This window comes from Erpetoichthys calabaricus, chromosome 14, assembly GCF_900747795.2.
Source record: "Erpetoichthys calabaricus chromosome 14, fErpCal1.3, whole genome shotgun sequence".
Taxonomy (NCBI): Eukaryota; Metazoa; Chordata; class Cladistia; order Polypteriformes; family Polypteridae; genus Erpetoichthys; species Erpetoichthys calabaricus.
This window is the reverse complement of record NC_041407.2, coordinates 25278306-25302398: the sequence shown is the minus strand read 5'-3', so window position 1 is coordinate 25302398 and position 24093 is coordinate 25278306. Positions and strand designations below refer to the sequence as shown.

Genomic DNA, 24093 nt, shown 5'->3' with positions numbered 1-24093 from the left:
CCTGGCCCCAAACTCCAGAAGCAGGCCTCACCGCCCACACACAGAAAAAAATCAAAAGCACCGTACGCCTCGTGGTTGTCCGAGTTTGCGGATGCTTTTAAGATGAGACTCATGTTCCATAATTAGTTCTGACTACGAATTTCGCCTTCATTTACTACTCCAGTTTTGTCGTTCATTTTGGCATCGGCTGCTTGCAGAAATGATTGACCTCTGACCCCTTCCCTCTCTGCTTGGGTCACTCAGCTTTGGTTTATTTTAAGAGGGCACAGGAGACCAGGAGGACGAGGAAAATGGGGTGGACTGCAGCAGTAGGAGAAAGTGGAACAATAAGAGTTAGGATGATGGAAATGAGTAGCACAAGGAATGCTGGGAGAAGGAAATTAGCTAAGCTAATGGAAAATGGAGAACTGTTCATGACCAGTGGATAAATAAGGAGATGGACAAGAGAGGATGAGCAATAGGAGGATGGAAACGAGACAGGGGCCCTAGGGGCTGGCAAGGATAGCCAGGTGGAAAGGAAGTGGGCAGAGGGTGTTAACTGGAGTACGCAGACTGGAGTACCAAGAAAGAGGGCAAGCTAGCTGGGCACAAAAAGAAAGAAGACACGGGACAGGCCTGAGAGGAAGAGCATGAAGGACGGAGTGATGGACACAGAAGGATGGAAGGAGCTGAGCCCCAACACAGATAAGCGGAGGGAAGCGGGGCTGGCATGGAGAAGAGGATGGTGAACTGACTGGGCAGGAGAAGAGGGGATGGAAAGAGGCTGGGAAGATGAGTTATGGAGGTGGGCATGAGAAGAGAAAGAAGTGGATGAAGAATAGGAGGAAGGAAATGGAGCAGAGACCTAGAAGCTGGACGTAGGTGGGAATGAGCCAGCTGGGGAGGAGATGGACACGGCCATGAAGAGTGGACCAGAAGCTAGGAGCTTGAAAGGAGAGGAGAGCCAGCTGGAGATAGGGCTGAAGAAGACACGGGACGGGCCTGAGAGGAAGAGGATGAAGGACGGAGTGATGACCGCAGAAGGATGGAAGCAGCTGAGCCCCAACACAGATAAGCAGAGGAATGAGGGCTGGCGGGTGGCCATTAGCGGAATAGGATGGTGAAGTGACTGGGCAGGATAGGAGGGGATGAGAAAAGGTAAAGAAGGTGGGCAAGGACTGAAGACGAGTGTGGAGCAGGACATGAACCAAGGAAGAGAAGGCGAATGGACAGCTGGATCTGAACCTGAAGGTGGGACGACTGAGCACTTGGTGATACTTCTGTCATTTTTTGATTTGCTGTTGGACTTGCGCCCCTGCGTTTGGCCACTCGGCAGATGAGGGTCCTTTCTACTCTGCCTGGCATTGTAATATGGTGCAGGGCTCAACTCTGAAACCTCCCGGCTGGTGGCTACAAGGGTGCTAATTACTGGTGAGACTCTAGGGGTCAGCGAGTGAACTGGGGGGCTAGTGGTAACCCTCTGGAGTCCCTGCATGAACTTGAAATGAGCCAGTGGATTCATTACCCACCAGGAATGAGGTGGGAGTTTTCTGGACCACCTCTCCTGTAATTGGTAGTTGAGCGTCCGCCGCTCATGATCACTGGAGACCGCGTGTCACTGGATCGATACCCGAGGACATGCGCGACACCAGCTTGGAGGGCTTGCCGCACCTCCTGCGGGGGCCGCTTTACTGCTGCTATGTTGTTTAATTTATTGTGAATCCTTTTTTAAATATTCTTTATTAGATCATTAGACTTCTAAGCTGCTCGTTCCCTAGGCAACCGCTCTGTCTATCCCTTGGCGTGATATTTCCATAACAACATGCCGTTGGAATAGGTCATGGCTCTAATCCGGCTGGATTCTGCCGTTCACGGTGTGACAATTACCTCGGAGAGGGGGACTCAATAATAAATGACCAGGGATGGCCTTGTGGCCCACCTCCGCCCTGGCGGCCAGACGTCGGGCAGCTGGGAGGGCAGAGCACCCCGACTGAAGATACCGCTCTGCCATTATCTGTAAAGACCTGCTGACCCTCAGCGCCGTTTCCCATCTTCTCAAGTTTTTATTGTTCTCTGTGATGATATTTGAACCTGATAGAAGCCTCTTTGAGTGGCAGTAAATGGCCATGGTTTTCATTGTGGCTTCCTTGAAGTTTATTGCTCCAGCACCGGGCACCCTCTGACCCTAACAGCTGCACCGCAAGGCCTATGTCTACTAAGTTCTAATGAAGAGGCGAAGTCTCAAAGTCCATCTGATAATGAGAACAAGCGCCGCTCCCCTGGCCTGCCCCGATTTCTACAGAGATGATCACGCTGGCTCCATAAAGATCTGTTGGTGTCTATATTGATATGCAGCTCGTCCAAGGCCGGGACGTGCCACACAGTCATAAATGTCAGATAACCAAGAATAAAATACAGGGCACAACAAATGTTAGGCGCCCTCGGCTTATCTTGGAGCCTGATCCTGTCAGATCTTGGAGGCTAGCAGGCGCATTGTCATCATATTCCAGCGGGGACCCTTGTTCTGTCACCTTCTGAGGATGCCTAGTCCATTTGTGCCCAACACTGTAGGCTACCGATGAGTCTTAAGATCACACATTTTGGGATCTTTTCAGTAAATTATCTGTCCCTGCTATACAGTTAGCTTCCATCAGCCTCATCCTGGCCTTAACAGACACAAGTCCTCATTTTCTAGCAGGGATCCTCATCCTGTCACCTCCTGAGCATGCGCCACTGAAGCCTAGTCAGTCTGATGTTGTGCCTGATTTGGCCTGATGTTGATATGTCAAAAATCCCAAACTTATGGACAGTTATATTAAATGATCTAACCATGCTATTAGCAGCAGAGGCCTGGACGAGGTTGATCCTGTTAGATCTTGGAAGCCAACATCTTTTTTAGTAGGGGTCCTCATCCTGTCACCTCCTCAGGATATGTACCATTGAAGCCTAGTCAGTCTGATTTTGTGGCTCATCCTGCATGATACTGATGAGTCTAAGGTCCCCAACTTCTGGACAGTTATATTACATTGTCTAACCGTGCTATTAGCAGTGGATGCCTGGGTGAGGCTGATCCTGTTAGATCTTGGAGCCCAACAGACACAAGTCATCATTTTTCAGCAGGGATCCTCATCCTGTCACCTCCTGAGGATGCGCCATTGAAGCCTAGTCAGTCTGATTTTGTGCCCAATCCTGCATGATGTTGATGAGTCCCAAACTTCTGAATCATTTTATTAGATTATCTAACCGTGCTGTGCATCAGAGGCCTGTGGGATGAGGCTGACCCCGTTAGATCTTGGAGCCCATCAGACACAAGTTATTATTTTCCGGCAGGGATCCTTATTCTGTTACCTCCTGAGGATGCCTGGTCCATTTGATTTTGTATCTCATACTGCATGATATCGATGAGTCTAAGATCCCAAACTTGTGGACAGTTATATTAAGCTATCTAACCATGCTATGCAGCAGAGGCCTGGATGAGGCTGATTCTATTAGATCATGGAATCTCAACAGACACAAGTCATTGTTTTCCAGCAGCAACCCGTGTTCTGTCACCTCCTGAGGATGTATGGTCCATTTGATTTTATCTCCCATACTGCATAATATTGATGAGTCTAAGATCCCACATTTTGTGATTGTTTCATTAGAATATCTAACCGTGCTGTGCATCAGAGGCCTGGATGAGGCTGAACCTGTTAGATCTTGGATTCCATCAGACGCAAGTCACCATTTTCTAGCAGTGATCTTTATCCTGTCACCTGACGAGGACGCACCATTGGAGCCTAGTCAGTCTGATTTTGTGCCTGATCCTGCATGTTATTGATGAGCCTAAGATCCCAAACTTGTGGACAGTTATATTATTATCTAACCATGCTATGCAGCAGAGGCCTGGATGAGGCTGATCCTGTTAGATCCTGGAATCTCAACAGATGCAAGTCATCTTTTTCAGTAGGGGTCCTCATCCTGTCACCTTCTCAGGATATGCACCATTGAAGCCTAGTCAGTCTGATTTTGTGGCTCATCCTGCATGATACTGATGAGTCTAAGGTCCCCAACTTCTGGACAGTTATATTCCATTGTCTAACTGTGCTATTAGCAGCAGAGGCCTGGGTGAGGCTGATCCTGTTAGAACATCAGCAGATTTATCAGAGGAAAGGCTAAACCAGTCACTCACATCCCAGCCCGGCCCAGCGCAGGCCTCTTCAGACGATCCCATCAGAAATGAAGCCTGCAGATGCGTCCTGTAATGTTCGCTCATTGAGGTGAAGTGCTCTTAGACCTTACAGAACTGGAGCTTCTTTGGGAATAAATCAATTCCATTAGGCCTCCAGAGCAAAACCCCATTGTTTCTAATTCTCTCATTATTTTCTGCGTCCGGCAGGGGAGTGCGAGACCTTTCAGGTGGCCTTAGAAGTAAGTTGCCAGAAGCAGTAAATGATGATGAAATATCCGCTGATATTCTGGAGGGGTCTGCCGGCTGGAGGTCAGTAGCGTGTCTGGAGTCAGCAGACATTAAAAGAGCATGCTCAGTGTGGTTCCAGTGGCATCGACTAAAGGCTCAGGATTCTCCCCGTTTCTGCAGAATGTCACAACATTTCCCGGATTGTTTGTTCTCCTTGGTGACTTATTTTCATTTCTGACTTGTTCCTTAACTCGCCACGCAGGCTTGTGTTGTCACAGTCGAGCCGGTTTGGATGTCCTTGTGAGTTTAGCCAAAGTGGGAGTTTGCATTTCAGAGATTCCATGTGACTGTCATAGGCTGTGGATGTCAAGTCCAGGGTTCAACTGAGCAAGAGCAAATGGACGGGGCGGATCAGTCTCCTGGGGGGACACTGGCTGTGATAATCAGAGGTCCGTGGAAAGAAGAAAGAGCCAATTGGAGTTCAAGTGCAAATTTGCCGAACGTTTAGTACAATTAGGTATCTAAAAATGAATCGATAATATCCGAAGGACACGGACCTCAGAAAGGCTCGATTTTGGCGACCAATGAATTTTCGGGATTAGTGCGCTTATTACATAATGTCGGATGCATGGCTTCAATTATCAGTCACAAGTAGATGTTATCGCCTGGCGGAACTCTAACGGTGCCTTATGGCCAAATATACAGTATGGTCCTCACCATTCATCAATGTTTCGCTCCTTACCCTGGCACATGTCCATGCCACTGCTCTGCGACCCGGACGTCTCCCTGCAGCCCACCGAATTTGACTTTTGGCTCAGATGTTAGCCCCTCAGCTCCTGTCCTTCCTTCTGAGCCACAACCAAAACCTGCCCTTCTCCATCGGCCTCTCCCTGTTGCTCTCTTCCTGCTCTCTGTCGCTGACCCGCTAACGAATCTACGGCATCCCACCTCAACAGGGCAAGTGATGGGTCTCCCCCTGGCCTCCCTTCACTCCTCAGCCAACTCAGAGTTTTTGGTCTACTCAATCCTACCTTGGGACGTTCAGCCCACTGAGGAGCACTCCTTTGGTAATAGTCGGCCATACCGTTATGACTGGCTGTGGACAGGATGTGAAGGTCTCCTGGGAGGTGACAACTCTCATCTGTTCACTCCTTGCTAGGTACGAGGAGCCATGTTGAAGTTCTGGAGGTTGTGCCTTCTGCTCTTTCTTCCACTGCCTGATAAAGTGGACAGACTGCCAAGATGATGGTGGCACACCTGCGTACCGGTCTTCACCCCCTCAGCCAGTTTCCTGTGGACCTGGTGGTGTCACTACTTGCACCGCCCCAACGATAGCACAGTCTGTGGTGATGTATCAGAAGCAGGGCTGCCGGCTCTACCATATGGGTGAGCTGGGTGGTCACCTAGGGTGGCAGAGTCACCTCTTAATAGACAGAGTTGCTGCCATAGGGATGATCTTTGGTGCCCTCGCTCTCTAATCTGACATCCAGGAATGGCTCACGTGAATCTCCTAAGGTGGGGCAGCCAAAAACACCCCGGCTCTTCAATCTGCCATTCAGGTACAACTCTTTTGAATCTCCAGTGCGACTCATGCAAAACCCCACTGTTTGATCTGCAGTAACGTGCACAGCACTTGCCTTCAAGACTCCGTGGATCGGGTGTGACTTTTTCACTTCTGTCTAGTGGCTGCTTGGTGTGTTTTTGTGTCTCAAAGGGTGCAGCTCTCTTTGGCGCCAAACCGCTGGTGTAAGTTTAAGTTAAGGTTGGGTATGACAGGTGGATCGTATTAGAAGGCTGAGCCGGGCCTGCAGGATTCTTCACAGATCAGACCAGCCAATTGGCCTTATAGTCATGGAGTCCCATGTTATTGTGTTCCCTCAGGACCCTCGTGACATAGCCTTGACCTTGGCCCACTCCTCCTTCATCTTTGTTAGCTCCACCGTGACCCCTTAGACCAGAGCACTGGAGCCTCTGCTCATCCCAGGCCATCATGTCTACCACTTCCTAACCCCTAACCCTAACTTTATATCGACTCTCTTGCCCTCACCCATTATCCTGATCTTAACCGCACTGTCCTGAGGTTAAAATAATGAATTACCTAGTGCCCTGATGTTAAGGTTACCCCGCTCTTAATATTTTATTCTTTTAATCTTAACTCTAATGTTTGTTTATAAGCCCTAATGTTAATTAATATTCTGGGCCCTGATGTTAAAATTTGTCTTCAGGATCCATTTTTTTAACAAAAACAATAATATTTAATTGCTGTATCATATAAGTTTTAGTACCTTTTTTAGCTGTGTTTATGTAATGTAATGTCATTTTAGTGTGCTTTTAAAATCTATTTATAGTAATATTTAAATTTCTAATTTATGGCGCTCCGGTTTCCTCCCACAGTCCAAAGACATGCAGGTTAGGTGCATTGGTGATCCTAAATTGTCCCTGGTGTGTGTGTGTGTGTGTGTGTGTGTGTGTGCCCTGCAGTGGGCTGGCGCCCTGCCTGGGGTTTGATCCTGCCTTGCGCTCTGTGTTGCCTGGGATTGGCTCCAGCAGACCCCTGTGATCAAGTGTTAGGATATAGCGGGTTGGAAAATGACTGACTGAATTTTATGTACTTTTTAATCTCAGCAGTAGAGGGCGCTACATTTGAACCTGCTACTTTGGATTGGAATTTTTAAACAAAAATGAATGGAAATTTTAGATATATTTTAATACTGATTTTTAGATAGATTTAGGAGAATCTTTATGGGGTTTTAGAGTATGTTTTTAGACATTTTATAGAATAGGTGCATATACCTTTAAAATAAGAATTTATATATGAAGCTAGTGTACCCATGCATCGGCCTTCTGGCCACTATCCCCTACCCTAACGCCTAACCCTAAAAATCAAAAGTTAATTGTTGCTCAGGAAAAAACTGGTGTCCATCATTTTCTGAACCTTGTGTCGTCTTGGCAGACATCAATTTTTGGCACATAGGACCTCGCAGTTTTGGGGCTGTGAATACTTCTGTACATGGGATTTCTCAGTTTTTTTATTTTTAATAAATTTGCAAAAAAACCTCTAGTAAACCTTTTTCACGTTGTCATTATGGGGTGTTGTGTGTAGAATTCTGAGGAAAAAAATGAATTTAATCCATTTTGGAATAAGGCTGTAACATAACAAAATGTGGAAAAAGTGATGCGCTGTGAATACTTTCCAGATGGACTGTAAGCTTCTACTTGAGAACTGAAGGTCAAAACCTGCAGGAGTTTTTAATCTGACAGGATCAGGCCTACAGGCCTCTAGCCTTACAGTATCAGCCCACAAACCCGTAAGAATTTGCAAACGTTGGAGGCAAACTATTACTTAAGCTACGTCAAAGATGTAAAGATGTAGCACTGAATGGCTTGATAAGATCAGACTTCTGCTGGAGTAGATCATATTTCAAAGCTTAATGCTGTAGGATGCAAACCTACAATAAGGTCAGGCTCCCTAGGGCAAAGTTAGGCTTTGTAGGGAAATTGCGCAATTAAACCTCAACAGCAAAGCCTGCAGGACACAACATAAGTTTGAATTGACATTCTTGTGGAGACAAGTTGTTGACTTAACCTGCATTAGATGTTTTAAAATGGGGAAGCTGCAGAACAGAATGGCTTGACAGGATCAGGATATTACCAAAGAAGATGCTTTCTGCATTATTTTATTTTTTTTTTGTTCTTTATTTCGTCTTATACGATTTCTCGTATTAGAAATTTGTTAGTTTTCGCATACCCCTTGGGGTTAGAGCGCAGGGTCAGCCATTGTACAGCGCCCCTGGAGCAATTACAGGTTAAGGGTCTTGCTCAAGGGCCCAGCAGAGTAGGATCTCTTTTGGCAGTGACGGGGATTCGAACCGGCAACCTTCTGCATACCAGCGCAGATCCTTAGCCTCAGAGCCACCACTCCGCCCTATGCTGTAGGACACAAGAATGTGCTGAGAGGGTCGGCTCACGGAGAAGTTAAACTGTAAGAGCGTAAAACCTTCAAGTGCTAAGCCTGCAGGACACTGTGGTGTGACGTGTGTTGGATCTTACAGGGTTAGCCCACAAAGAAGTAAAGCTGTTGTGGGGAACAGGCCGGACACAGACAGGTAGACCTGTTGGTTTCACCACACACATGTTTATTGTACATAATATACAAAGGTCAAGTGCACAATCCCAGTGCCTCAGCACCAAACACCCCTTTAAGTCCTTGGCCACACTCACAGTGCCTTCTTAGTCTCTGGTCCACCTCCGCTCCTCTCCACCAAGCTTCATCTTCTTCCACCCGACTCTTGCCCCTGACTGGAGGGAGGCGGCCCCTTTTATTCACCCCGGAAGGACTCCAGGTGCATCCTGAGGGCTTCTGTAGCCACAACCCTGTGTGGCGGAAGCTCTGTCAGCGTATCCGGAAGTCCTCCGGGTGTCCCCAATACTCTTCCCCCTAGCACTTCCGGGTGTGGCGGAAGTACCGAGGTCCAGGGCTCCCAAGGCATTGGGGCGCCCCCTGGCGGTGACCACGGGCCCCTACAGGGTTGAGCTTCCAAGCTCTGTCAGCGTATCCGGAAGTCCTCCGGGTGTCCCCAATACTCTTCCCCCTAGCACTTCAGGGTGTAGCGGAAGTACTGAGGTCCAGGGCTCCCAAGGCATCGGGGTGCCCCCTGGCGGTGACCACGGGCCCCTACAGGGTTGAGCTTCCAAGCGCTGTACCTGTGGTCTCCAAAGCAACCAGGGAGGACGCCCCCTCGTATCCTGGAGGAGGCACAAGCCCTCCTCCGCTCCTCCTGGGCATCCCGGCCGGGCATGAACCCCCGCCAGGTACCACACTGTAAGCGTTTACAGCCTTATGGAGACACACTAGACCTCACGTGCAAAGCCTGCAGAACATTGTGATCCGACTGGTCTCGGGTCTTGCAGGGTCAAAGAAGTAAAGTTGTAAGAATTCATCAAGCTATCGACTTTCACCAGGGTAAAGCCGCAGAACTGAATGGCTAGACAGGATCAGGCTCCTCCTGTAGAAGACGCCTTAAGGTCTTATGGTGTAGGACCCGAAGATGTCAGATCAACCTTTCTAGGGTAATGTTATGCTTCAGTCTTCAAAATCAAAGCCTGCAGGACTTTGCAATCTGACAGGATCAGGGTTACAGGTCTCGGACCGTAAAGGATCAGATCTGTAAGAGAACCTTTTGACGTAATCTGCCGCACACTTAGCCGACTTGACAGAATCAGGCTACTACTAGGAAGGTGTTTTAAGGCTTTAGGCCACAGAGATCGGTCCCCTCAGGGTAACACAATACTTCACACACTCCAAACTCAAAGCTTGTAGGACTTTGTGATCCATCAGGATCAAATCTGTATAAATTTACAGGTTTACGAAAGCATTATAAGGAGGTTAAGCTGCAGGACTGAGTGACTTGACAGGATCAGGCTTCTACTAAAGAAGGTTTAATGCTGTAACAATGTGAAGAAGTGACATGATTAGTCTCACTTGAGAGATGTTATATTTCAGACCGGAAGATGAAAGCCTGCAGGAGTTTGCAATCTGGTAGGATCAGGCCTACAAATCTGCGCTCTTACAGTATCAGCCCACAAAGAACTAAAGCTGTAAGCTTTTACAACCTTTGGAGACAAACTCTGTTAAGCTGCAAGACTTGTCAAAGATGGCCTGATAAAATCAGACTACTGCTGGAGTAGACATAAGTAATAACAGGATTGTATTTCAGCGGCTAACGCTGTGGGATGCAAACACCCGATAAGATCAGGCTACCCGGTGTTAGGTTATATTTTAGAGAGAAATCGCACAGCATCTTTGTAGTATCCTGATCCCGTCAAGCCATTCCGTTCTGCAGCTTCATCTCCTTGTGTGTCGCAGGTCTGCCTCCACGTTGTATTGTAATTTCTTACAGATCTACTCCTTTAAGATCGGCTGATCCTGCCAGATTACGGGCTTTAGTTTTGAAATGCGAAGGATAACATTAGGAAGACTGACCTTGCTTCACCTCTTGGTGTCCGACAGTATGCAACCCTCCATCCATCCATCCATCCATTATCCATCCCGCTATATCCTAACTACAGGGTCACAGGGGTCTGCTGGAGCCAATCCCAGCCAACACAGGGCGCAAGGCAGGAAACAAACCCCGGGCAGGGTGCCAGCCCACCGCAGGGCATGCAACCTTAAAGCATTTAGTATTAACCCGACCTAGTCAAGCCATTCAGTTCTTCAGCCTCTTGCAGCGTACAGTAAGTCGATAGTTTGTCTCCACAATGGGATCAATTCTTACAGCTTTGCCTCTTTGTGGGCTGACCATGTGAGACCCGAGACCAGCAGCCCTGCTCCTTTCAGATTATGGACTCCTGCACATTTTCGTCTTGAGGCCTGAAGTGTACACGTTACTCTTGGGAGGCCGGTCACACATTCTTGGGTCCTACAACACTAAACCTAAAAGCGTCTTCTTTCGTAGTATCCTGATCGTGTCAAGCCATTCAGTCCTGCAGTTTCACCACTTTTAAAAAGTCTTTATGTATTGCAAGTTAAGTTGAGGGCGGCACAGTGGCGCAGTGGGTAGCGCTGCTGCCTCGCAGTTGGGAGACCTGAGGACCTGGGTTCGCTTCTCGGGTCCTCCCTGCGTGGAGTTTGCATGTTCTCTCCGTGTCTGCGTGGGTTTCGTCCGGGCGCTCCGGTTTCCTCCCACAGTCCAAAGACATGCAGATTAGGTGGATTGGCGATTCTAAATTGTCCCCAGTGTGTGCTTGGTGTGTGTGTGCCCTGTGGTGGGCTGGCACCCTGCCCGGGATTAGTTCCTACCTTGTGCCCTGTGTTGGCTGGGATTGGCTCCAGCAGACCCCTGTGACCCTGTGTTCGGATTCAGCGGGTTGGAAAATGGATGGATGGATGGAAATTAAGTTGAGAAACTTGCCTCCGCAAGCCTGTCAATTCAAACGTATGTTCTGTCCTGCGGGCTTTGCTGTTGAGGTTTGATTGTGTAATTTCCCTCCAAAGCAAAGCATGTCCTAGGAGACTGACCTAATTGTATGTTTGCACCCTACAGCATTAAGCCTGTAAATATGATCTCGATACTACATCTACTCTAGCAGAAGTCTGATCTCATCAAGCCATTCAGGTTTACATCTTTGTGTCTCGTAGCTTAAGTTAATAGTTTGCCTCCAATGTTTGTAAATCCTTAGTTTTCCTTTTCTGTGGGCTGATGCTGTAAGACTAGAGGCCTGTTGGCCTGATCCTGTCAGATTAAAAACTCCTGCAGGCTTTGATTTTGAGGTCTGAAGTACGTACAACATCACCCCAGGGGGGACTGAGCTCACATCTTAGCACCGTACAGCACTAAACCGTAAATCATCTTCTTCTCTGGTATCCTGATCCTGTCAAGCCATTCAGGTTTGCATCTTTGACGAGTCTTTGTGTCTCGTAGCTTAAGTTAATAGTTTGCCTCCCATGTTTGTAAATCCTGTGGCGTACAGCCCGGACACAGACAGGTAGACATCGTTGTTTAAACCCACACACGTTTATTTACAATATTTACAATGTCCAAAGCGCACACAACCCAGTGCCGCAGCACCAATCACCCCAAAGTCCAGGCCTCTCAATCACACCACCTTCTTCACCGCCTCCACTCCTCTCCTTCGAGCTCCGTCCTTCTACTCTCCTGACTCCAACCATCAAATGGAGGGAGGTGGCTCCTTTTATAATCACCCGGACATGCTCCAGGTGCCTCCCAATGAGCGCCGGCTGGCACTCCCTGGTGTGGTGGAAGTGCCAGCTGTGCACCCAGAAGCGCTCCGGGTGTTCCTGGTCTTCTTCCCCCTCAGCATTTATGCTGAGGGCCAGGGCTCCACAGGCATCGGGGCTTCTGAGCTGTGTTCCCATGGTCCCCAAAGCCACCAGGGTGGTTGCCCCCTCCCTCCGGTCCTTCAGGGCATCCCGGCTGGGTTCCACCCCCAGCCGCTCGCCACAATCCTTAGTTTTCCTTCTCTGTGGGCTGATGCTGTAAGACTAGAGGCCTGTTGGCCTGATCCTGTCAGATTAAAAGCTCCTGCAGGCTTTGATTTTGAGGTCTGAAGTACGTACAACATCACCCCAGGGGGACTGAGCTCACATCTTAGCACCGTACAGCACTAAACGGTAAAGCATCTTCTTCACTGGTATCCTGATCCTGTCAAGCCGTTCAGCTCTGCGGCTTTGACAAGTCTTTGTGTCTTGTAGTTTTTAACTTGACGATTTGCCTCCACAAGAGTGTAGCAGCTTCCATTCTTTGTTGGTCTGAGGGGCGCACGCACGTCTGATCCCGCAGGCTTTGATTTTGAGGACTGAAGTACATATGACATTACCCTTTGGGGGCTGATCTCTCATCTTCGTTAGTTGAAGCCTGATCCCGTGAAGCCATTCAGTATTGCAGCACTCCTTGTTTATTTTCGGGCAAATCCAAAGCTTGTCTCCACAAGATGGCTTCTTACTTCTCTGTGGGCTAACTCTGTGTGATCTGAGACCTACCACCCTGATTCTGTCACACAGGTTTGATTGTAAGGCTCAATGCCATGGGACACCGAGATGCGACGTCTCCCCAAAAGTCTCCTTAAGGTGAAGTTATATGTCAGACCTCAGGATGAAAGTATGCAGGTGTTTGTGATCTGACTTGATCTGCGATCTTACAGGGTTAGCCCACAAAGATGTAAATCTTTAACCCTTAAACCGCCGGAACCGGCTATAGTCGCTTCCCAGTGCAATTTGCCAGCACACCCAGAAGCTGATCAGTCCGTGCCGTCCAATCGGTGAGCAGCCAGCTCATGACCACTGGCGCCCCCTAGCGAATCAGCCTCACTGAGCGGCTGCACTAGACTGGCCTGTAAACATCAGTGTGTTTGTGTGCAGCCAGTTCAAGTGCAGCTGGCTCGGTGATTTACTGAATTTCATCAATGGTGTCAGTTGCCCCTTCTACATATAATAATTGATTGTTGAAGTCATTTTTTTTAATAGTTTTTACAGTTCATTGGCAGTGTGTAAAGTGATCAGCGTGGCAGAAATTGTGATGCATGAAAAAAAAATGTCACTTTTTCTTGGTGAATTGTGACGTTTCCTTAAAATGTGCAGCTGAGAAGTATTTGGTGTCTTGGGGTGCATTAATAACACCCAAGTATGTGGCGGTTTAAGGGTTAAGAACAGATCATCTTGTGAGGTCAAGTTATTGACTGCAATACACAAAGACTTGTTAAAGTGCTCAAACTGCAGACGTGAATGGCTTGGCAGGATCAGGCTACCAGTAAAGATGATGCTGTAGGACACCGAGATGTGAGATCAGTCTCCTCAGGGCAAACTTCTTCTTCAGACTCAAAAATGAAAACTCCCAGGACCTGGTAATCTGAGAGTGTCGGATCTGTAAGTACTCACAAGCTTGTTGAGACAGGAGTTCGGTTTAATTTGCAATACACAAAGATTTTTCAAAGAGTTAAAGCTGAGTGAGTTGACAGGATCAGTCTACTATTTTAAAGAAGACGCCGTAAGCATCTGCTGTGCCACGTTAAGGTGTGCCATGACCAGTCTGACTAGGGTGAGGTTATACTTGAGACCTTCAGAGCAAAGCCTGCAGGACATCTCCGTCTGACAGGATCAGGCTAACAGGCGTCTGATCTGACAAGACTGAAGTGCATGATGGTAAAAGTGTAGGGCTCTGGGACCTGACAGGATCATTCTCAGGAGCTGAAGATGAGGAGGGAAATCACAGGATCAGGGTGCAAGTGACAAATCCAAAGGACATTGATCTGAAACGGGCGCACGGGTAGAGATTTAAACAAATGGGTTTGGACGGATGGATGCAGCTGGAGTCGCGGCTGAAGTTGAATGAAAGAGGAATCTTAACTCGGATTGACTCTGAGGACCCAAGGACTGGATGGGATCAGATGCCAATGGTAAAAAAATGGCGACTAATGGAAAGTGCTGGTGTCAGGATGTGATGGGGTAACTCTGCGAACAGCCCGGACCCCCTCCCCGGAGGTGAAATCACAAAGTTGATGGCCTTAGGTCTCCCAAACCAGAAGAGATGCTGCTCTTCACTCCGTCACAGCATTGCAGTGGGCTCCTCACTTATGTGACGGGGTCTCCCACCTCTTTCTGGAGTCGCCCCCCCCGCTTGTCTACTTGTGTGCTGTGCCACTCGGCCCACTGTGTACGCGTGTCAGCGACGTGTGTTTGTTCCAGTCGGTCCGCGTGGGGAATCCCACTGATAGCACTTGACAAAGCTGCAGAGTGTTAATGACAGTATCGCTGCACACTGTTAGTGTAATTGTTGTGTAAAGTCTCCAGTGGTTGGGGGGGTGGTGGGGGGGGTCTATTAATAGCGCTGCTGAAGGACTCTGCGCTTCTTTTGCAATCAGCTTGTTTTGTGCAAACATTCCTGTTCTGAGATTGTCACGTCCTGTTGTGAAGAGAACTACGGCCCTGAAATCGAGACGGCCGGGACTCCCACCCGTCTGCTGCTCTCCCTTGATCTTCTCTGGTCGTTTGGACCCCGGGCCCTCCATTGATGTCAGCTGCTGGGAAGCTGCTTTGGTGACACTGAGGTTAGTCAGCTGTGCCAGTCAGGCTGGCTGACGTCTAAAAGAGCTTTGAGGCACCCTAACCCCAGGTCACTGGGGGGCTCCTCCAGATTTGTCCATTCGGGGGATCCACTTGGGTGACACTGAGCATACTTGGTACTGATACATTGGAGGGGGGGGGGGAGTCCTTGTGAACTCCCTGAACTCCCACCCCTGGTAACAGACCTTCTTGATCCTCGACAAGTTGCCTACCAGGATGTGGAGGATACTCGGACCTCCACTGTGCCTACTCCCACCTGGCACCACACTCATTGATCTCTTCAGTGCCCCTAACACCATCCTGCCTCCCAGACTAACAAACAAGCTAAGGGGCTGTGCATCTCCAGGCCCCCCACAGCCTCCTTAATCATGGACTTCTCGATCAACAGATGGCATCTTGTGTGGCTGAGGGCCTGCGTGTCAAAGATGGTGGCATCTAACACTAGGGGCACCTCGGGGTACTGTCCCTCTACACAACAGTGTAATGCCAGCTCATGTCGTCTACAGATGACTCCTCCACCGTCAGTTGCATTGGTAACAGAGGTGAGTTGGACTACAGGAGGCCGCTGGGGGACTTGTGGTGGAGGAAGAACCTCAATAAGACAAAAGAGTTGGCCATTTGAGTTGAGATCTTCATATTTTGTGTTTTGCTGCTTTGCCTCCTCAAAGTCAATCCGAGTTAAGATTCCTCTTTCATTCAACTTCAGACACGACTCCAGCTCCATCCATCCATCCATCCATCCATCCACCCAAACCCATTTGTTTTAATCTCAATATGAGCCTGTTTCAGATCGTTGTCCCTAAGGTGAAATCATCATCATCCTCATCTTCATCATCATGCATGGGCAGGAAGTGGAGGTGGTGGCAGAGCTACGAGTACTTGAAGGTCCATATGAACAGACCCGAGTGGACTGCACTTCCCCAGGAGACTCGGGGGGTCTTTTGACGTGTGCAGCAAGCAGCTGGAAATGTCCTGGCAGTCTATGGCAGCCTGTGTTCTATTTGGTGGTCTCCTGGGGAAGCAGCTGAACAAGCTTCTCAGTAAGGCCGGCTCCACCAAAGGACAGACTGTGGACATTTTGGAGGCTGCTATGACAAAACTGGAGGACATCATGAGGCCTGCAGGGGGGCGCTTTCTTGAGTAGTTTTTAGCCACGGACTCAGAGTTGTGCGCCGCAGTGACAAGGGGGCCTTTCCTCATTGTGGCCATTAGGCAGTCCAGTGCTTCCTCCCACCATCCCGTCCTTCACTCCTGCCGTAAGCCGTCAGTTCACTCCAGTTTAATTGTTGAGGTGGAGGTAGCAGATAGGTCTCTGTCTTCATAGACAAGTGTGCCAGTGCAAGTTCTGTCCTCTAGGGGGCAGAATTCTCTATAACCATCATATCATTAATTCATAATACGTATTGTGTTACATGTTTTTATTCCATTGTCTTCCATTGTAATTGGAGTCGATACCTGCTGTCACACCTGTGCACATCGGGTGGGCAGTCTGATAAGCCGGAAGCACCAATGCCTGTTCCTCTTCCTCTGCAGACCCTCAGAAGAGGATGATGCCCCCAGTCCAGCCCTCAAAGCTCCTGTCGTCCCTCTATAACGCTGCCATTCCATCGTGGACTCGGTCCGTTAAGGCTACTCGTGGTGTTCTTTTCCCTGCCTTATTATTGATGGGTGGGGGGGTCTGGGTGGGCTCCCCAAACCATCTTCTTGATTTTGTCTCATTCTTGTCCAGCATATTATGGTATGCATTTTAATTTCTCCTTGGGGATCACTAAAGTGCCTCTAATCTAATTTGATCCAACTTCAGTGATGGGACAGCTTAAGTTGCCCACCTTGAAGAGTGACATGGCGCTGGAAAAGGGTGGCTGGCTGGGTGGGAGGGGGTACAGCTGCAGTGTGGGACTCACCATGTTCTTCTGCTTCTCCTTCTCTTCCAGTTTGCTGCTTTGTGGTGCACAAGAGGTGCCATGAATTCGTCACATTCTCCTGTCCCGGAGCGGACAAGGGTCCTGACACTGACGTGAGTACTTCTACTTTTTGGGGACGTACATTGTCACTCGGGGGGGGGGGGGGGGGGGCAGTGCCACAGTTGCTCCTTTCTTGGATGGCATCTCTCCAAGTATTGAGTAAGAATTTTCTCAGCTATCACCTGCTGGGCGGTGTCCCCTACGAGGGCGGTTCCCGAGCGCTGGCACCTTTCCTCCACTTCTTTCTCAGGTTTATTCTTCCTGATCCTGTTACGAGGAGGGCAGCGTCTGATAAGATCCCTCATGCAAATCCGAGCAGCGGCACCAGGGTGTCGTTATAGTAACAGCTGCCAGAGGCAAAGAGTGAGTGACACCTCTGACACGGCAGGAATGCACCCGGGGTGCCACGTGTGCACTGGGACTCGCCCTCGCCCGTTCACACGCACACACACAAACACCCGCAGATAGGCGCCCTTCTGCTCGCAGTTCTTTATGCTCACACACTTCCGGGGTTATTTATCCGTAGACCACCCGTATGCTGTTAGGGACACACTTGCCCCTGTATATATATAATCACCTTCAGAACATACTCGGACCCCTTCACTGGGCGCTTGCATTAAATTCTTTGAAATTCTTTTTTTTTTTAACCTCGTCGAGCAAAACTTGATGACAAAAATCGAGATTTGTGACCTTTTTCAAAATGTCCCCCTGACTCTCAGTACTTTCTGTCGAGTCCGAAGCCACAAGCCTTGCATCCCCCGGATTTGGGGGATCGTCTGCCATTCGTCTCTGCAGATCCCTCGAGACCGCTGGTAGTCCACTGTCTTCAGGTCTCTCCGGAGATGTTGCAGTTGGGTTCAAGGCCAAGAACGTTCCCAGAGTTGTCCCCCTTAGTGTGTCGTCTTTGCTTTGTTCTTAGTTCACTAAGGATATCCCTATGCTGTGCTCCGTTCCCTCAACCCTGACGAGTCTCCCAGTCACCGGACCCCCACAGTGTGACACCACCACCACACTTCACTGCCAGAATGGTGAGAGGCGCCAGGCTTCCTCCAGACATGACGCTTAGAGTTGAAGCCAAACAGTTCAGTCTCAGCTCCAGCAGACCAGGGACCCCGTTTCTCACTGTCTGAGAGTCCTTTAGGTGTCCCCCAGGCTGTCACAGAGCAAAGTCCAGACTGGTGGGGCGTTACATGATGCTCGTCCTTCTGGAACTTTCTACTAAGGGTGGGAGATACAGACAGAGGATGATTAGGGGGCCAGAATTACTAGGCCTGCTCTTTACAACCACAGAGAGTCAGGACCCCCCAGCATGGTGGGATCCAAGCGCCCCCTGCTGGCCTCGTCAACACCCCTTCCATCAGCCTTGTTGCTAGCTGCAGTCCTCCTCTTCTTGTGGGCTTACTGGACCTCTGGACTTTTCTACCATCTCCTTTCCTCTAGTATTATTATTATTATTATTATTAACAAATCCCCCCTTCGCCTCCTCTCAGCGTCCTCTCATGTCTCGGCCTCTCGCCTCCTGTGTAGCCCTCTCAGCGTCGACCTCCGCCATTCCTCTGAATCCTTGGAGGTCTTGGCCTCTCTTGCCCGGCACTTCCTTTTGAGGGTCTGTCATGTTGAGGCACTGCACTTCTTGACCACCCCCCCCCCACCCCCCCATTACCCGCTGGGAAAAAATCACTTGTATTCTTGCAAATAATTCCCATGTTTGAAGGCGACTCGGTTTGCATCTTGTTAGTGTTTAGAAACCCAGCATCGCTCGATCTGTTATTTGCTTTGTTGCCGTTGAAATGCTCGATTTTAACTCCTGTTTTTGTAAAAAATAAAATAAAAAAAATTGTCACCAGCAAGAATTGAAGTTCACAGCCCTAATATATTGTGTCATCACCCCTACCTCTGAGCGACCAAAGCTAAACTGACCAATCAGATTGCTCGGAGCGGACTAGACACACACCGAGCGTTTTATTATATAGCAGGGGACCCGCGATGTCACGCAGCTCCAGGCGTCACTGCCTATCGACTGCGTGGCAAGCGCTGTGCCATCTCTGTAAATGATGGCGATGACGGCAACAATGCTGTCATGGGAGAACGCTAATTAATTTTTATTACCTTAAATAACATCCACCCTAATAAAAGGATACATGTCTGTGCATTGGTGTGTCCCGTCCAGTTTCTATGTCCCTGTCATTCCAACAGATTACTTATCACAAACATTTGTAGAAATGCATTTTATAATTCATTTTATTTACTTTACTTTATTTGCTTTATTTATTTATTTAATTACTACAGAAATTTGTGATGCACCAGTTATTGAAATGACAAATCTGATGCCTTTTATTGCTACAAATGTTTGTGATGAGCCATCTGTTGGAATGAAAAAACCAATGCATTTTATTATAATAAAAGTTTTTGAGGCACCATCTGTAGGAATGAAAAATCCAATGCATTTTATTACTACAAATGTTTGCGATATGCCATCTGTTGGAATAACAAATCTGCTGCATTTTATTACTACAAATGTTTGTGATGCGCCATGTGTTGGAATGATAAATCTTATGGATTTTATTACTACAAATGTTTGAGATGCACCATCTGTTGGAATGATGAATCCAATTCATTTCATTAGTACAAATGTTTATGATGTGCCATCTGTTGGAATGAAAAATCTGATGAATTTTATTACTACAAAGGCTTGTGATGCGTCATCTGTTGGAATGAAAAATCCAATGCATTTTATTACTACAAATGTTTGAGATGTGCCATCTGTTGGAAATTAAAAATCCAATGCATTTTAGTACTACAAATGTTTGTGATATGCCATCTGTTGGAATAACAAATCTGCTGCATTTTATTACTACAAATGTTTGTGATGCGCCATGTGTTGGAATGATAAATCTGATGGATTTTATTACTACAAATGTTTGTGATGCACCATCTGTTGGAATGATGAATCCAATTCATTTCATTACTACAAATGTTTATGATGTGCCATCTGTTGGAATGAAAAATCTGATGAATTTTATTACTACAAAGGCTTGTGATGTGTCATCTGTTGGAAAGAAAAATCCAATGCATTTTATTACTACAAATGTTTGAGATGTGCCATCTGTTGGAAATTAAAAATCCAATTCATTTTAGTACTACAAATGTTTCGTGATATGCCATTTATTGGAATGACAAATCTGCAGCATTTTATTACTACAAATGTTTGTGATGTGCCATGTGTTGAAATGATAAATCTGATGGATTTTATAACTACAAATGTTGGTGATGTGCCATCTGTTGGAATGATAAATCCGATGCCATTTTATTACTACAAAGGTTTGTGATGCGCCATCTGTTGGAATGACAACTCTGGTGCATTTCATTACTACAAATGTTTGTGATGTGCCATCTGTTAGAATGGAAAATGCAATGCCTATCATTATTACAGGCATTACAAAATACATTCCAATAGACGGTGCACTGCAAACGTTAATGCTAAGGTCTGCATTGATTACTTAGATTTCAGCCCATCTTAGACAGGTTGCACAGCTAGTTAGTCAAAAGGCATCATGCGACCCAAGAACACACAATGAGAGGTACCATATAAAACGTAGAAAATAATATTCTCAAGGTGCACAAAAAAAGGTTAAGTAGAACACATAGGGCGGCTGGTTCAATAATCCACAGTACTAAATGAGCCCTCCTGTGTCACCACCGCTTTACTGTGGCTGCTTACTTCTTCACACCAGCTGAGTCTATTATGCCTCAGTAGAAGGAGGCAGAAGATTTGATGGAAAGGACCAGAAGAAGAGACATAATCAGAACAACAAGACAAAAGTCGATCCTATCCTTTAACAATGTCCTAACCACAATAAGAATCGTAGTCATGAGTTTGTAGCAAAAAAGGTGCTTTAACGGTAAGATGGAAAGTGAGAAGCAAAGCAGACACTAGCAAGAAGTTTTGTTTATATCTGCAAAACGCTAATGAGGAGGAAATGCAAGCCACGGCCTTTACGCCGTAGTACAACTGACATCGCACATCGCACACTCCTGGCTATTCTTACATAGCAACTCCCAGACAACCATAAACAGAGCCAGCGTAGCAGTTAAAGTGGCAGGAAGTGTCTGCAACAATTCAAAAATGAAACCACTTCATAAGAAGCCCTGGCCCAGTGCCCGACTCCAGTCGCATTGTCTGCTGAGGAGAAGACAGAGTTTCTCAGTCCAGGTAGTGTCAAGAAACCTGGGGGGGCTGCCTCTAAGGAGCGCCCTCTGGTGGCAGCAGCTGCTCCTGCGTATCTGTAGTCACATCGATTGAATATGCAATGAGATTCTTGCTTGCATGCAGCACACTGCCACTCTCCAGCACCGCAATCAAAAACATTTTCATTTTATGACATAGATGGATATGAAAGGCACTATATTATATATAGACAGACAGACAGACATGAAAGGAACTAAAACAGTTAGATGTGAAATGCATGATGGGTAGATATGAAAGGCACTATATGATATACAGATAGATAGAGCGATAGACATGAAAGGCACTATAAACAAATGTGAAATGCATGATGGGTAGATATGAAAGGCCACTATAAACAAATGTGAAATGCATGATAGGTAGATATGAAAGGCACTATATGATATATAGATAGACTGATAGAGCGATAGACATGAAAGATGCTATAAACAAATGTGAAATGCATGATGGGTAGATATGAAAGGCACTATAAACAAATGTGAAATGCATGATGGGTAGATATGAAAGGCACTATGTGATATATAGATAGACTGATAGAGCGATAGACATGAAAGATGCTATAAACAAATGTGAAATGCATGATGGGTAGATATGAAAGGCACTATAAACAAATGTGAAATGCATGATGGGTAGATATGAAAGGCACTATATGGTAAATAGTTGTGAAATTCAATATATAATATATAGACAGACTGATAGACATGAAAGGCACAACAAACAGAAAGATGTGAAATGCATGATGGATAGACATGAAAGGCACTATATATACTACTGTGCTACTTCTATGGAGCTCCTCATACTTATGTGTTACTGGGTATCTTTAGCTCTTTCTCTTGCCTTGGGGGGCTCTCCGGATGCTGTGAACTAATTCTCATGTAATATTAATTAAGAGCCCCCTTCCACTGCTTTCATTTATCCAATTCAGGGTTCTGGCAGATCCTGCTTCTTTCTGGTGGTGCCCCCTGTTGGTCATAAGTGATGACACCAGCTGGGCTCCCAATACTTTCATACTTATGGATGCTTTTGTGCTTTACCGTGTCTATTATTTATACAGTAGTTATCCGCAGACACACACCCACTGACCCACACACACCACAGACACATTCATTTCCCACTAATAGTACATATATTTTGTGAGATATGGTCCGAACACCATCAAACAAACACCAGTGCTTTATTAAACACACGTTTTATTCTTCTGAAAATCCCACACAACACACAGTGCTTCCAGCACCAAACACTCCCAGCATGGACCTCTCTCAATGTCCGTGGGCCGCCTTTCTCCCTCCTGTCACTGGAGCTTCGTCCTGCTCCAGCTCCCGACTCTCGCTCCCCGACTGTACGAAGGCGGCCTCTTTTATCTTCACCCAGATGTGCTCCAGGTGCTTGCTGCTGATCTTCCGGCGGCACTTCCTGATGTGGCAGAAGTGCCGCACTAGCACCCAGAAGCACTCCGGGCGTCCTTGGAAGGCTCCTTCCTCCACCTACCCAGGTGTGGCGGAAGTGCAGGTTTCCTGGGCTCCACGATGCTTGGGGCGCCCCCTGGCAGTGGCCATGGGCCCCTATACGTTTGAGCCTCCTGGCTCAGTCCCTGTGGTCCCCTCTTTATCCAGGGCGGTTGCCCCCTTGTGGCCCGGGGGATGTATAAACTGCCTCCCGGTCCTTCCAGGCATCCTGCCTGGGTCTGGCCCCCAGCCTTCTGCCACAAGTACTAATAATGCAGGCTTGTGCCAGATATGGCATCACCCCAGGCAGGCAGCCCCCGTAACCTCTACCACCTAAGCAGCACAAATAAGGTAGTGGCTTTCAAAGATCAAAAAACAGTGATGTCCTACAAGGGAGAGAAAACATGTAAACCCCTGGCTTGTAAAGACATCCAGACTGGCATTTTTATAAATGGACTAACTTGTTAATGAAAAGCTCAAAAGGCACAAAAAGAGCAAAATAACGGGCAATTCAGGGTGAACACACCCAGATAAGAAAATCATAAAAATGGAGGAAAAAAGTAACCCAATAAGTCAGAACTGAAGAGAAAAAGAGAACATAAATTAAGTGCGCACAGTGCTCAGTGAACCAGTGCTGGGTCTCTCTGTCAATCTAAAGGCAGAGTGAGGACGGGGGGGACCCGCCTCCTGCGGTTCGACGCAAAAAGACACAGGACATTTAAAGATATAGTACAGAAATAAGAAACAAAATTAACAGAAATTGTATGAAATCATGAAAGATAATCTCACACATGCACCCTCATCTCACACGTGCACCCCGTCTCACACTTGTACCCTAGTCTCACACGTGCACCCCGTCTCACACATGCACCCTCATCTCACACGTGCACCCCGTCTCACACATGCACCCTCATCTCACACGTGCATCCCGTCTCACACTTGTACCCTAGTCTCACACGTGTACTCTTGTGTAATGTACCTCAGTGTTTTCCCGCACACACCCTCACTGACGTGCTTGTCTCACACTGGCATGCCTGCACGCTCCCGGCACACAGAGGCGCTCATTTCATGCTTATATGCCCTGGCAATGCGTGTCCACACGAGTACAAAAAAGTTAAAATTTAATAGAAGTAGAAATAAGATGCCAAGAGAAGCTGGGAAAAGACCTGCCATCAAGAATTGGGGCCAATGAGGCGTGAAATCAAGAAGTACGATGGTGCACTGAAGTCATTTCAGAGTTTACGCACACAGAGCGGCTCTTTAAAAGCGGGAGGGAGGAGGTAGGCCATTCTCCTAGATTTGAACAAATGAACTGGTGGAGTGGTCCTGCCGCGAGGGCGCTAGTGACTCCAGGACTAAAGCTCGGGGTAACGAAAAGGCTGGCATCTGAATATTTGACGGCTCTGAGATTAAAATAGTTTGGGGGGGGGGCAATCTGAAATACTTTTGGAGGGTAACGTGTGATAGAGTCTGAAAAATCC

At 47.5% G+C, this 24093-nt stretch overlaps 1 protein-coding gene across 4 annotated transcripts in view; it reads left to right on the top strand.

Annotated features, from left to right (window-relative positions):
• Positions 1–24093, top strand: part of prkcab (protein kinase C, alpha, b) — a 141934-nt gene that overhangs the window by 30512 nt on the left and 87329 nt on the right. For 3 of the 4 annotated variants that reach the window (XM_028818924.2, XM_051919074.1, XM_051919076.1), the window contains exon 3: positions 16892–16974. The exons of the other annotated variant lie outside the window; for it this stretch is intronic. In XM_028818924.2, coding sequence (XP_028674757.1) covers positions 16892–16974 — 83 coding nt within the window. The remainder of the gene's footprint in view (positions 1–16891; positions 16975–24093) is intronic. 4 annotated transcript variants of the gene reach the window in all.